The sequence below is a fragment of the plastid genome of Solanum stenotomum, assembly GCF_019186545.1.
Source record: "Solanum stenotomum voucher PI 320364 plastid, complete genome".
Lineage (NCBI taxonomy): Eukaryota > Viridiplantae > Streptophyta > Magnoliopsida > Solanales > Solanaceae > Solanum > Solanum stenotomum.
Window position 1 is genome coordinate 115,001 of NC_041607.1, and position 12,500 is coordinate 127,500.

At 32.4% G+C, this 12,500-nt stretch overlaps 10 protein-coding genes and 1 non-coding gene across 11 annotated transcripts in view; 2 read left to right on the forward strand and 9 right to left on the reverse strand. All coding sequences in view use genetic code 11, as the record gives it.

The window, feature by feature from the left end:
• Nucleotides 1–615: 615 nt before the first annotated feature.
• Nucleotides 616–695, forward strand: trnL-UAG. The gene has a single exon. It is a non-coding gene; the product is annotated as a tRNA-Leu (tRNA).
• A 103-nt stretch (nucleotides 696–798) lies between these two features.
• Nucleotides 799–1,740, forward strand: ccsA. The gene has a single exon. It carries the CDS (start codon nucleotides 799–801, stop codon nucleotides 1,738–1,740), a length of 942 nt encoding a protein of 313 aa, YP_009586715.1.
• A 235-nt stretch (nucleotides 1,741–1,975) lies between these two features.
• ndhD lies at nucleotides 1,976–3,478 on the reverse strand. The gene has a single exon. It carries the CDS (start codon nucleotides 3,476–3,478, stop codon nucleotides 1,976–1,978), a length of 1,503 nt encoding a protein of 500 aa, YP_009586716.1.
• A 117-nt stretch (nucleotides 3,479–3,595) lies between these two features.
• Nucleotides 3,596–3,841, reverse strand: psaC. Its single transcript has one exon. The coding sequence runs from the start codon at nucleotides 3,839–3,841 to the stop codon at nucleotides 3,596–3,598; it is 246 nt and encodes an 81-aa protein (YP_009586717.1).
• Nucleotides 3,842–4,092: 251 nt separating this feature from the next.
• ndhE lies at nucleotides 4,093–4,398 on the reverse strand. Its single transcript has one exon. The coding sequence runs from the start codon at nucleotides 4,396–4,398 to the stop codon at nucleotides 4,093–4,095; it is 306 nt and encodes a 101-aa protein (YP_009586718.1).
• Nucleotides 4,399–4,621: 223 nt separating this feature from the next.
• On the reverse strand, nucleotides 4,622–5,152 carry ndhG. The gene has a single exon. The coding sequence runs from the start codon at nucleotides 5,150–5,152 to the stop codon at nucleotides 4,622–4,624; it is 531 nt and encodes a 176-aa protein (YP_009586719.1).
• Nucleotides 5,153–5,560: 408 nt separating this feature from the next.
• Nucleotides 5,561–6,064, reverse strand: ndhI. Its single transcript has one exon. It carries the CDS (start codon nucleotides 6,062–6,064, stop codon nucleotides 5,561–5,563), a length of 504 nt encoding a protein of 167 aa, YP_009586720.1.
• Nucleotides 6,065–6,148: 84 nt separating this feature from the next.
• Nucleotides 6,149–8,398, reverse strand: ndhA. The gene is made up of 2 exons: nucleotides 7,846–8,398; nucleotides 6,149–6,687 (listed from the first exon to the last, which is right to left on the reverse strand). Exons 1-2 carry the CDS (start codon nucleotides 8,396–8,398, stop codon nucleotides 6,149–6,151), a joined length of 1,092 nt encoding a protein of 363 aa, YP_009586721.1.
• Nucleotide 8,399: 1 nt separating this feature from the next.
• Nucleotides 8,400–9,581, reverse strand: ndhH. Its single transcript has one exon. It carries the CDS (start codon nucleotides 9,579–9,581, stop codon nucleotides 8,400–8,402), a length of 1,182 nt encoding a protein of 393 aa, YP_009586722.1.
• A 111-nt stretch (nucleotides 9,582–9,692) lies between these two features.
• rps15 (ribosomal protein S15) lies at nucleotides 9,693–9,956 on the reverse strand. Its single transcript has one exon. It carries the CDS (start codon nucleotides 9,954–9,956, stop codon nucleotides 9,693–9,695), a length of 264 nt encoding a protein of 87 aa, YP_009586723.1.
• Nucleotides 9,957–10,357: 401 nt separating this feature from the next.
• The window catches only part of ycf1, a 5,664-nt gene continuing 3,521 nt past the window's right edge, over nucleotides 10,358–12,500 (reverse strand). The window contains exon 1 of the mRNA in view: nucleotides 10,358–12,500. This exon is cut by the window's right edge and continues 3,521 nt beyond it. Within this exon, the coding sequence (YP_009586724.1) occupies nucleotides 10,358–12,500 (2,143 nt within the window).

Sequence of the window (12,500 nt, forward strand, 5' to 3'; positions counted from 1 at the left end):
CAAATAAAATTCTATATTTGCATATCTATAGAAGAACGTATATAAAAATCTTTAGTGAAAGTTAAGAACTCATTGAAAGTAATTGATTCTATTTTGAAACCTTTTTGTTTTCTCGAACTTTCTCACTTTTTATTTTCTCTGAATTATTATATAGACCCCCATGTATATCTTGCCCTTAACCCAATAGAGAAAATTGCTTAATGAAATTTTGTATGACTAATTGTGAATTTTTAACGATGCAAAATTGGTTCTTTTCTTTCTATTTTGTCGTCAAAATCCCTTTTTTGTTTTATTTTAGATTTATGAAAAAAAAATAAGAAATTGCTGCTTAAACAATGAAAACAAAAACTTTTTGAACTCTATTCCTTAATTGAGTATAGAACGGTTTAGTTACAAGAGTTGAATTCGAGGAAAGTATAAAATATAGGAAAGTCCCAGGTTAAATAAAAAAAACTAAGACTCTAAACTCAAATCAAAAATAATGAACCTTCAACCTCAAATTCCTATTTGAACAACTTTTTATTGTTATTGATCCATTTGAATCATTACTAAACTAAAATAGCTTACTCAATCTCGACGATTGCTTATTCATAGGCTATTATGAGTTCAAGACAAGCCGCTATGGTGAAATTGGTAGACACGCTGCTCTTAGGAAGCAGTGCTAATGCATCTCGGTTCGAGTCCGAGTGGCGGCATAGCATCTTCTAAAAAGGATAAATAGATCTTATAATGAATTCAATTCCCGATTTCCATTTTAGAATTATGTAATTAAGGGACTCTTCTTTTTTAAGATTTTTTATGATATTTTCAACCTTAGAGCATATATTAACTCACATTTCCTTTTCGATCGTTTCAATTGTAATTACAATTCATTTGATAACCTTTTTAGTCGATGAAATTGTAAAACTATACGATTCGTCAGAAAAGGGCATAATAGTTACTTTTTTCTGTATAACAGGATTATTAGTTACTCGTTGGATTTCTTCAGGACATTTCCCACTAAGCGATTTATATGAATCATTAATTTTCCTTTCATGGAGTTTCTCCCTTATTCATATAATTCCATATTTCAAAAAAAATGTTTTAATTTTAAGTAAAATAACTGGACCAAGTGCTATTTTGACCCAAGGCTTTGCTACTTCAGGTATTTTAACTGAAATACACCAATCTGGAATATTAGTACCTGCTCTTCAATCTGAGTGGTTAATAATGCACGTAAGTATGATGATATTGGGCTATGCAGCCCTTTTATGTGGATCGTTATTATCAGTAGCACTTCTAGTGATTACATTTCGAAAAAACAGAAAGCTTTTTTATAAGAGCAATGGTTTTTTAAACGAGTCATTTTTCTTGGGTGAAAATGTTGTCGAAAATACTTCGTTTTTTTGTGCTAAAAATTATTACAGGTCCCAATTGATTCAACAATTGGATTATTGGAGTTATCGGGTTATTAGTTTAGGATTTACTTTTTTAACCATAGGAATCCTTTCGGGAGCGGTATGGGCTAATGAAGCGTGGGGGTCCTATTGGAATTGGGATCCAAAAGAAACTTGGGCATTTATTACTTGGATCGTATTTGCAATTTATTTACATACTCGAACAAATAGAAATTTGCGGGGTCCAAATTCTGCAATTGTAGCGTCTATAGGTTTTCTTATAATTTGGATATGCTATTTTGGGGTCAATCTATTAGGAATAGGGTTACATAGTTATGGTTCTTTTCCATCAACATTTAATTGAATTCAAGACAAGTTATTACAAATACAAGAGCGGGCGACGCATTGTATGAACCAGCATGCGGACCGTGTGAATCAAATATTGTATTGATGATTCACACGGTTTTCTACCATATGTAGTTCAATTTCATTGTTTTTACTTAATTCTTAAGTTAAGAGAAGAAAAAAAGTCTTCTTTTTTTCATTGTCCAAGAATGTTTTTAAAAACAAACATAGGTTTTTTTATTTCAGTCATCCAATTATCTATAAAAAAAATTAGATAGAATAACTTCGACCTTGTCAACTGCTAATGAAAGAACGAAATCGGGGTATATACCAATACCTATTACGGGTAAAAAGATGGAGATCGAAAGAAATAACTCTCGCGGTCCAGAATCAAAAAAAGAATCCTTCGGGGCGTTAAATAGCTTGTATCCATAGAACATCTGGCGTGGCATAGATAATGAATAAATAGGAGTTAATATAATTCCAATTGCCATTACAAAAGTAATTAGTAGTTTTGGAATTAAAAGATATTTTTGGCCGGTAATTATTCCAAAAAATACTATCAATTCGGCAACAAAACCACTCATACCTGGTAATGCAAGGGAAGCCATCGAAAAGCTACTGAACATCGTGAACATTTTTGGCATTGGAATAGCTATTCCGCCCATTTCGTCAAGATAAACAAGGCGGATTCTATCATAAGTCGTTCCCGCCAAGAAAAAAAGTGCAGCACCAATAAATCCATGAGAGATTATTTGTAAAAGGGCTCCATTAAGTCCCGTATCGGTTAGAGAACTAATTCCTATAATTATGAAACCCATATGGGAGACAGAGGAATAGGCTATTCTTTTTTTTAAATTCCGTTGGCCAAGAGATGTTGAAGCTGCATAGATTATTTGTATTGTACCTATTATCATCAACCAAGGAGAAAATATAGAATGGGCATGAGGTAATAATTCCATATTGATTCGAATTAATCCATACGCTCCCATTTTTAATAAGATTCCGGCTAGAAGCATACAAGTACTGTAATGTGCTTCTCCATGGGTATCTGGTAACCATGTGTGTAGGGGGATAATGGGCGATTTGACAGCAAAAGCAATAAAAAATCCAATATAGAAGATTATTTCTAAAACCACAGGATATGACTGATTAACTGATGTTTCAAAATTTAATGTTGGTTCATTAGAACCATATAAAGCAACACCCAAAACTCCCATTAATAGAAAAACAGAACCCCCCGCCGTGTACAAAATAAATTTTGTAGCTGAGTACAGACGTTTCTTTCCTCCCCACATGGCTAGAAGTAGATAAACAGGAATTAATTCTAACTCCCACATGATGAAAAAAAGTAAAAGGTCCCGAGACGAAAATGATCCAATTTGACCACTGTACATTGCTAACATGAGAAAATGGAATAATCTAGAATCTCGAGTAACTGGCCAAGCCGCTAAAGTCGCTAAAGTAGTGATAAATCCTGTTAATAAAATGGGTCCTATAGAAAGTCCATCTATTCCTAATCTCCAATGGAAATCAAAAAAATCGATCCATTTATAATCCTCTACTAGTTGGATTAATGGATCATCCGATTGGAAATGATAACAAAATGCATAAGTTGTTAGAAGGAGTTCTAAAATACATATACATATCGTATACCACCTAATTACCCTATTTCCTTTATGGGGAAGAAAGAAAATTAAAGAACCCGCAAATATCGGAAAAACGACAATTATTGTTAACCAAGGAAAATAATTCGTAGTAAAGACAAGATACACTTGGACCAAAAAAACCCGTGCTCAAAATATTTTTATTTTCGAGCACAGGTTTGTCGGTAAAAAAATTAAATGGATTCAAGTAGAGTTTTCTCGAACGTATCAATAAGCTAGACCCATACTGCGAGTTGTTTCATGCCATAAATAAACTCGGACACTCAAGAAATCTGTTGGACAGGCGGATTCACATCTCTTACAACCAACACAGTCCTCTGTTCGTGGAGCAGAAGCAATTTGTTTAGCCTTACAACCGTCCCAAGGTATCATTTCTAATACATCAGTGGGGCAGGCTCGGACACATTGAGTACATCCTATACACGTATCATAAATCTTTACTGAATGTGACATTGGGTCTATACGTTTTTGAATGTTATAAATTTTCGATCTAGTAAACTTAGAAACGAATCATATATTTAGATACCAGATGAATCAATGAGTTATCATGATTTTCTAATCAACCCCTTTCTGGATTGGTTTATGAGATATGAGAGAGGCCAAAATACTTTGATTTCTTATGTTTTGCAAACAAGATCATACTTTACGTAGTAAACATGCTAATTAAAATTGATTTCTCAATATTAGAATCTAGATGATTAATATTAATTATTCAACAAATTTGATTGGTTGATACGAGTTGATTTTCTGTTACGGTAAATTGATGAAACAATAGCCAGGCCAATGGCTGCTTCAGCGGCTGCAATAGCTATAACAAAAATTGAGAAAATGTCTCCCTTTAATTGACGATTATCAAAAAAATCAGAAAATGTTACAAAATTTATATTAACCGCATTCAATATAAGTTCAAGACACATAAGGGCTCTAACCATATTTCGACTTGTGATCAATCCATAGATACCGATAGAAAATAAATAGGCACTCAAAACAAGTACATGTTCGAGAATCATTAAACAACTCCTTATCAATCTCGACTCCTTTCAATATGAACAACAATTCAACTAATTTAATTGACTAGTATATAACAAGTATGGAACAAAGAAATAGATTGGTACTAGATTGACCTAAAGTCTTTCTATTTATCCAGCTAGAATTCAAATAGAATTCAAGGAAAATTAATGTGATAAGACAGAACAAAATTTTATTTGAATTCCAAGTTTTAATAGAAATTTTTTATTGACGAGCTACAGCAATTGCACCTATTAAAGCAACTAAAAGGATTATGGAAATAAGTTCAAATGGGAGAAAAAAATCTGTTGATAAATGAATTCCAATTTGTTGACTATTACTTAGAAAATCTTGCTCTATAATCTGGTTTGATCTTGTAGTCCAAATAATCCCGTACCATGACGTATCTGAAATAGTAGTAATTAGTGAAATAAAAAGACTTATACAAACCATCGAAGTAATTCCATCTCCTACGGTCCAAAGATGAAAATCCTTGTAATATTCTGAGCCATTCATGAACATCACAGCAAAAATGATTAAAACATTTATAGCCCCTACGTAAATAAGTAGCTGCGCAGCAGCTACAAAATAGGAGTTAGATAGAATATAGAATAACGATGTACAAACAAGAACCAATCCCAAGGAAAAGGCCGAATAAATTGGATTGGGAAGTAATACCACTCCTAGACCCCCTAATATAAGACCCGATCCTAGAAAGACTAAAAGAAAATCATGTATTGGTTCAGATAAATCCATTTTTTATAAAAAATCAAAAACGAAGAATTTCATGACTTTATTGACCTGACCAGGAAAAAAGCAGTTTTTCTATTTTTTATGATACTTTGAAATTGTTAATTGAATGAAAGTCTAATGGGTATGAATTGACGTAGATGCTTTTATTTTATTGGACCACTATCCATTCTTTATTCGTCGAAAGAGTAGTTTAAACCTATCTATTTTTGATATCATTTATCTACTTTGAAACCATTACTATTATAAACTATTATAATATATAATATTGAAATCGGTTTTGTTTTCAATCTAAATTAAGCTAGGAGTCTCATTAAGCAACCACTAGTTTGAATTGCCCAAGCAAAAATCTCATTGTTTTAGATCCGAACTAAGCCTTCGTAATTCGTAATTTTTTTGAATCGAATTAAGGGTTTATTCATTGTTTATTTGAGGTAAATTCGAAATTGTTCGAATTGTGTAATCATCAATTACTGACATTGGTAAGCGACCCAAAGCGATTTGATTATAATTCAATTCGTGACGATCATAAGTAGAAAGTTCATATTCTTCGGTCATTGATAAACAATTTGTTGGGCAATACTCAACGCAATTACCACAAAATATACAGATTCCAAAATCAATACTGTAATTAAGCAATCGTTTCTTTCGAATATCAGTTTCCAACTTCCAATCAACAACGGGTAAATCTATAGGACATACACGCACACATACTTCACAAGCAATGCATTTATCAAATTCAAAGTGTATTCGGCCTCGGAAACGTTCCGATGTGATCAATTTTTCGTAGGGGTATTGAATAGTTACAGGTAAACGATTTGCGTGGGACAGGGTAATCATGAAACCTTGGCCGATGTATCTGGCGGCTCGTATTGTTTGTTGACCATAATTTATGAATTCAGTTATCATAGGGAGCATATGTTGAATATCTATAAAAAAGATTTTATGCTTGTTTCTTTCTCTTGTTTGAGACAAGTCGTGAATCTAGGATATTGTGGTCTTTTACAGTGAAAGAAGTTGGGACGAGGTTGTCAATAATAGATTACCTAGAGAAATCGGTAAAAGAAATTTCCACCCAAGATTTAATAGTTGGTCCATTCTCAGCCTCGGTAAAGTCCATCTTGTTGCAATAGGAATGAACAAAAACAAATAAGTTTTGGCTAATGTGATAAAGATACCAATTAGTGTTCCAAAGACTTTACCCCCTTTATTTATGCCAAATAGCTCAGGAACAAATATGTACGGAATAGAAAGATTCCAACCTCCCAAGTAAAGAACTGTTACAAATAATGAAGAAACTAGTAGATTCAGATATGAAGCAATGTAAAATAAACCAAATTTTATACCTGAATATTCGGTTTGATACCCTGCTACTAATTCTTCTTCTGCTTCTGGTAAATCAAAAGGTAATCTTTCACACTCGGCGAGAGAAGAAATTAGAAAAACGATAAACCCGATGGGTTGACGCCACAAATTCCACCCCCAAAAACCATATTTTGACTGCGCTTCCACTATATCAACTGTACTTGAACTGTTAGATAATCATAGTCGATGATAACATCACTGTGCCCATCGCTATTCCAGAACCGTACGTGAGATTTTCACCTCATACGGCTCCTCAGAGGTCACAAATAAATCTAAGGGCCCTTTCCTATTCTTTATCTTGATATGTTTGTCAGATAGAGTAAAAATCTATCCTAAGGTCCCAAATTAGACCAATGGAATTCTGTCTGCTATATTTAAAACTAATAAATAAGTGCTTCTGAATTTATCTCATCTTTTAAGAATTTTAATTTTTCTTTGTTGATTAATAACCTTATCATTAAATAAAAAAATGTGCTTTATAGCAATATCACATATACATTTCAACCTCGAATTTTCAATTACGAAAAAAATTAGAGAGTACATTAGTTCATGAATCATGACAAAAATTTTATCTCTCTAAATAGAAATCAAAATTGAATTATAGGAAAGAAAGAATAAAAACAAAAAAAGAAAAAAGGAAGAAAAAAAAAAGACATCCCTCCTTTTTGCTTTTGCAATTAGATTCTTTTCTTTCTATTTCGATTTTTTTATTTCATTCCTATTCTCCTTTCTCAGAAAAAGGGCCTTTAACCAAAGTAAAAGATTACTTCGTTCTTGATAGTTAGTTACTTACTCAGTGGATAGGAACATACTCTGGATCAGAATCATGGGGAGTACTTCTTGATCATTTCTACGAACGTAAAGCCCCAATTTGAATTCCTTTTATGTACAGAAATATCCTCTTGGATAACTTACATAATCTCAATTACTAATCCTTTGTGTATCTTGGTCTTCCTAACCATCCACTCATTTTTTGTTTCAAAAACCTCCCGTTGTGGAAATCCATCTATGGTAATAGACAGTAAAAACTCCATAGAGTTGGTCTTTTGAACCCGCTTCAAGCTATCATGACAATTCACGAATCTTGGGGTAAACAATCTCTCTTGCTTATGTTTACTTTTTTCACCATTTGATTCTTGTACATAGGAAATGAGACTCAACTTTTTTACTGCAAATTTAGAAGCCGTTTTCTTTCACTCATATAACTATCTGGTTTAGTTCATCAACTCAAATGCTGAAGAAAAATAAAAATATATATAGTCAATCAAATCTTTTTATCCTTGTTTCTAGAAAGAAAAGAATTTTGATAAATTTTAGGTCTCACCGAATCACACGTAGAGATATTGATAACACACATAGAGCTAATGGTATTTCATAACTAATTGATTGAGCAGCTGCCCGTAGACCACCTAAAAAGGAATATTTATTATTTGATCCATACCCCGACATAAGAAGTCCAACGGGAGCAATACTTGAAATGGCAATCCAAAAAAAAACACCAATACTAAGATCGGCTAGAACAAGGTGATCACCAAAAGGAATTACTGAATAACTTAGAAAGATAGATATTACTGCTATGGATGGTCCAATACTGAATAAACGAGTATCTCCTGTAGATGGAATAAGGTTCTCTTTCAAAAGTAGTTTTGTCCCATCTGCTAGAGCTTGAAGAATTCCTAAAGGGCCGGCATATTCAGGCCCGATACGTTGTTGTATTCCTGCAGATATTTCTCTTTCTAACCAAACAATTACTAGTACACCTATTGTGATTCCTAATACAAGAGTCACAATAGGGATAAGCATCCATATGATCCCATAGACTTCTTTTAAGGATTCCAATTTGGAAAAAGAATTGATAGTCTCTATTTCTGTTGTATCAATTATCATTTCAACGATCAACTTCTCCCATAATGATATCTATGCTACCTAGTATTGTCATAATATCAGCCAATTTCATTCTTTTAACTAACTGAGGAAGAATTTGCAAATTGATAAAACCTGGTGGGCGAATTTTCCATCTCCAAGGAAAAACGCTCTGGTCTCCTATCAGAAAAATCCCCAATTCTCCTTTTGGGGCTTCAACTCTCACATAAAGTTCTTGTTTCGACAATTCAAAAGTTGGAGAAGGCTTTTTACTAATAAACCGATATTCAAAATCATTCCATTCAGGATCTTTTAATCTGTCAAAACGTCGCATTTCTAAATTTTCGTAAGGCCCTCCTGGAATTCCTTCCAGAGCCTGTTGAATAATCTTTATGGATTCTGTCATTTCACCGATTCGTACTAAATAACGAGCTAATGAATCCCCTTCTCGTTGCCATTGAACCTGCCAATCAAATTCGTCGTAAGACTCATAATGATCAACTTTACGAAGATCCCATTCTATTCCGGAAGCTCGTAGCATTGGTCCCGATAAACCCCAATTTACTGCCTCGTCTCTCCCAATAATGCCTACGCCTTCAACTCGTTCTAAAAAAATAGGATTCCGGGTAATAAGTTTTTGATACTCAGCAACCCCTGTTAAAAAATAATCGCAAAAATCCAAACATTTATCTATCCAGCCATAGGGTAGATCGGCAGCCACTCCTCCAATACGAAAATAATTATGCATCATTCGCATACCGGTGGCAGCTTCGAATAGGTCATATATCAATTCTCTTTCTCGAAAAATATAGAAGAAAGGGGTCTGTGCACCAATATCCGCCATAAAAGGACCGAGCCATAACAAATGAGAAGCTATCCGACTCAACTCCAACATAATGACTCTGATATAGCTAGCCCTTTTAGGTACTTGAATATTGCCTAATTGTTCGGGTCCATTTATGGTTATTGCTTCTGTGAACATAGTAGCTAAATAATCCCAACGTGTTACATAAGGCAAATATTGTATAATTGTTCGGTTTTCCGCAATTTTCTCCATCCCTCTATGTAAATAACCCAATATTGGTTCGCAGTCGACAACATCTTCACCATCTAGAGTAACGATGAGTCGAAGAACACCGTGCATTGATGGGTGCTGAGGCCCCATATTGACTATCATGAGGTCTTTTCTTGTAGTTGGTGCAGTCATAAGTTTTTTAACGATTCATTCTTCCATGAATTACTGAAAGTGAAAAGAAGTTCATCAAAATTTAATCGAAACATATAAGTCAAAATGAAATAACTCTTCAAATTAATCAAATTAACGAGTTTTTGTCTCTCGAATCTCCAACTGATTAATTAATTCTTTATAACGTACTCTATTTTTTTTTGCCAAATAAGCTAGCAGTCGTTGACGTTTTCCCAAAATTTTCTTCAAACCTCTCTGAGATAAATAGTCTTTTTTGTGCAATTCTAAATGTGAAGTAAGTCTCCGTATCTTATTGGTGAAATTGAATACTTGAAATTCAACAGATCCTTTCTTTTCTTCTTGAAAAATAACTGAAATGACAGAATTTTTTACCATAAATGAATTTCCCCTTTCTTTATTTTACAGATATGGATTTTTTCTAATTTTATTGATCAGTAATAATAATGCCAGTAATTTGAACGTGGTATATAGACTTAATTTCTTTATGAACCTCTAATTTTAGCAATTCCAATAAATTAATCAAATTTCAAATTTGATTCAGATAGGAATCCAAAAAGGTGGTAGGTACGTTTTTTTCAGTCACAAAAGCGAATAATTGAAACCTAAAATCCTAAAATGAAGAAGATTCTGTTGATTCATTTCTAGATCTAATCAATACCTTATTTTATTGATTTAGTATTGTCTACTCGAATTAGATTCGAATGAGATGTAAAACAAGGCATGTTTGCATTTGTTTGCTTTCAGATACTCTATACGAGACAGGGTATATAGTACTATCAATTAATTTTCAATCGTGGATACATATGTATCCTTAAGATACTGAAACGGCTACCATTATTGGTATCAAACCAATAACGATTCATACAAGCTAAATCTTCTAATCGATAATTAGGCCAAAGAAAGAACTTAAATTTAATTAATTCATTTTTATCTTTATAAAGGGGTTTCCGTTCACCCAAAAATTGACTCCAGTTTTTTACATTGGTTTCGTTGCAAAATACTGAATTTCTATCGACGACATTCCAATTCAAAGAATTAAAAAAACTTCGAATTCTCAATTCTCTACGACGTCTAGACCATAAAATATTTTCAGGAACAAGCAAATCAAAATGAGTTTTTTCTGTATTTATTCTTTGAGTTTGAGGTTGCAGAATGAATTCGTCAAAATTCTTTTTATCAACATATCTTTGTTCTCGGTATCTTTGATTAGTTTGGTGTTTACTTTTATGAACCAATGAAATACCTATGGTTTGATACATAATAAATTGTCCATTATGTTTTACAGACAACCGAATAGGTTCGATAATCAATACCCCCTTCTTCATCAAGTCTGTAAGAGGTAAATTTGCCTGAATCAGCATTATATCCAAACTCATTTCTCTCCTTTGAATTGACGATATAGTAATTTTGGTTGGATTTATCAGTCGAAGCAGGAGACAATATACCTTGATATTTTCGAGCATTCTTTTATTCAAAGCATCGTTCCATCTCAATTGAAAAAGCAAATAACGTTTCAAGAACAAATCTAGTTCTGCTTCCGTGTTGCTTTTGTATTGTTTTTTATTTTGACCCTTTTTTGTGTCTGATTCCACGTAATCTTTTTCAAGATCGGTTTGATGTTTTGAAAAAACAGGGCTCAGATTTCCTTTGTTTTCTATATCTGATCCACGCTCTCTTTGACTTGGGGGTTCTTTTGTTTCTTGACTTCGATTCTTTATTTTTTTATTTGATGGTAGAAAAAAGTTTTGTTTTTGGTTTTTATTTTGAATAACATTTTCATTTGTATTCAAATTAAAAAGAAGGAATTTGCTTGGTATAATCCACGGTTTTATTTTATAGACATTATAAAGTAGTACAAATTCTGGGAAGAACCAAAATTCCAGATTCAATATGGGACGATTAAATATTTTTTCATTCATTCCCATCCAATCAAAAAAGACTTTTTTCGAATTTTTTTTAGTTTTTTCTGGATTTTGATGAGTTGTAAGATAAAAAACCCCTTTTTTCTCAATTTTATCAATTATTTGATAATTATTAATACCAATTTTAGTATTTGGATTACTGTTGGTATCGATCTTAACCCAGGCTTCAATATCTCCTTTTTGTCTAAGAGAAAAATGGATAATTTTCCAATCAAAATATTTTCTATCGAGATTTCTTTCTATATCTAGAATATTGACCTTTCTTAGATAATTATTGATATGAAGATTGCCGGGCATATCAACAAAGTTGTGTTTGGACGTGTTGGAATTATACGAAATTTCTAAGTTCTTCTTTACTTGAAAGGGTAATCTAGAAAAAAATGAGTCACTTTTATTTTCATAATTAATTGATTTATATGCTAAAAGACCATATCTATAACATTTTTTAAAATTATCTTTTTGGTTTGATAATGAATAGAGTTCCGAATCATTTTCTTTTTTGTAATGAATTAATTGGTCTTTTTCATAAGAATTCCATTTGTTTAAGTTTCTATTTTTATTTTGAGCCATACAACTTTGATTAACCTTAGTTCGCCATTTTTTTGGCATTAATCTAGACCATCTAATCTGAGATAAATCGTATTGATAATGCCATCTTAACCAGTTTTTCCATTGATTGATTCTATAACTCTGAAGTTTCTTATGTTTTAATTCCGAATGAAATATTCCTAGTGTTTTAAAATAGTCCTTTATTTTAGTCTTAAGGAAGCAAGACGTTGTGTTATATTGAAGAACAGATCTAAATTTAGACAAATTAATAACTTGGGTTTGTGATAATTTGTAAAATACATATGCTTGTGACAAGTAGGATAAATCACAAAAAATATGTGAATTTTTCTTACTAATATTATAAAGTGACTTTTTTATAGTCGAAATAAAGATAAAGTGAATTTTTTTTTTATTAGTAATTTTTTCTTGATTTATTTCATTATTGGAG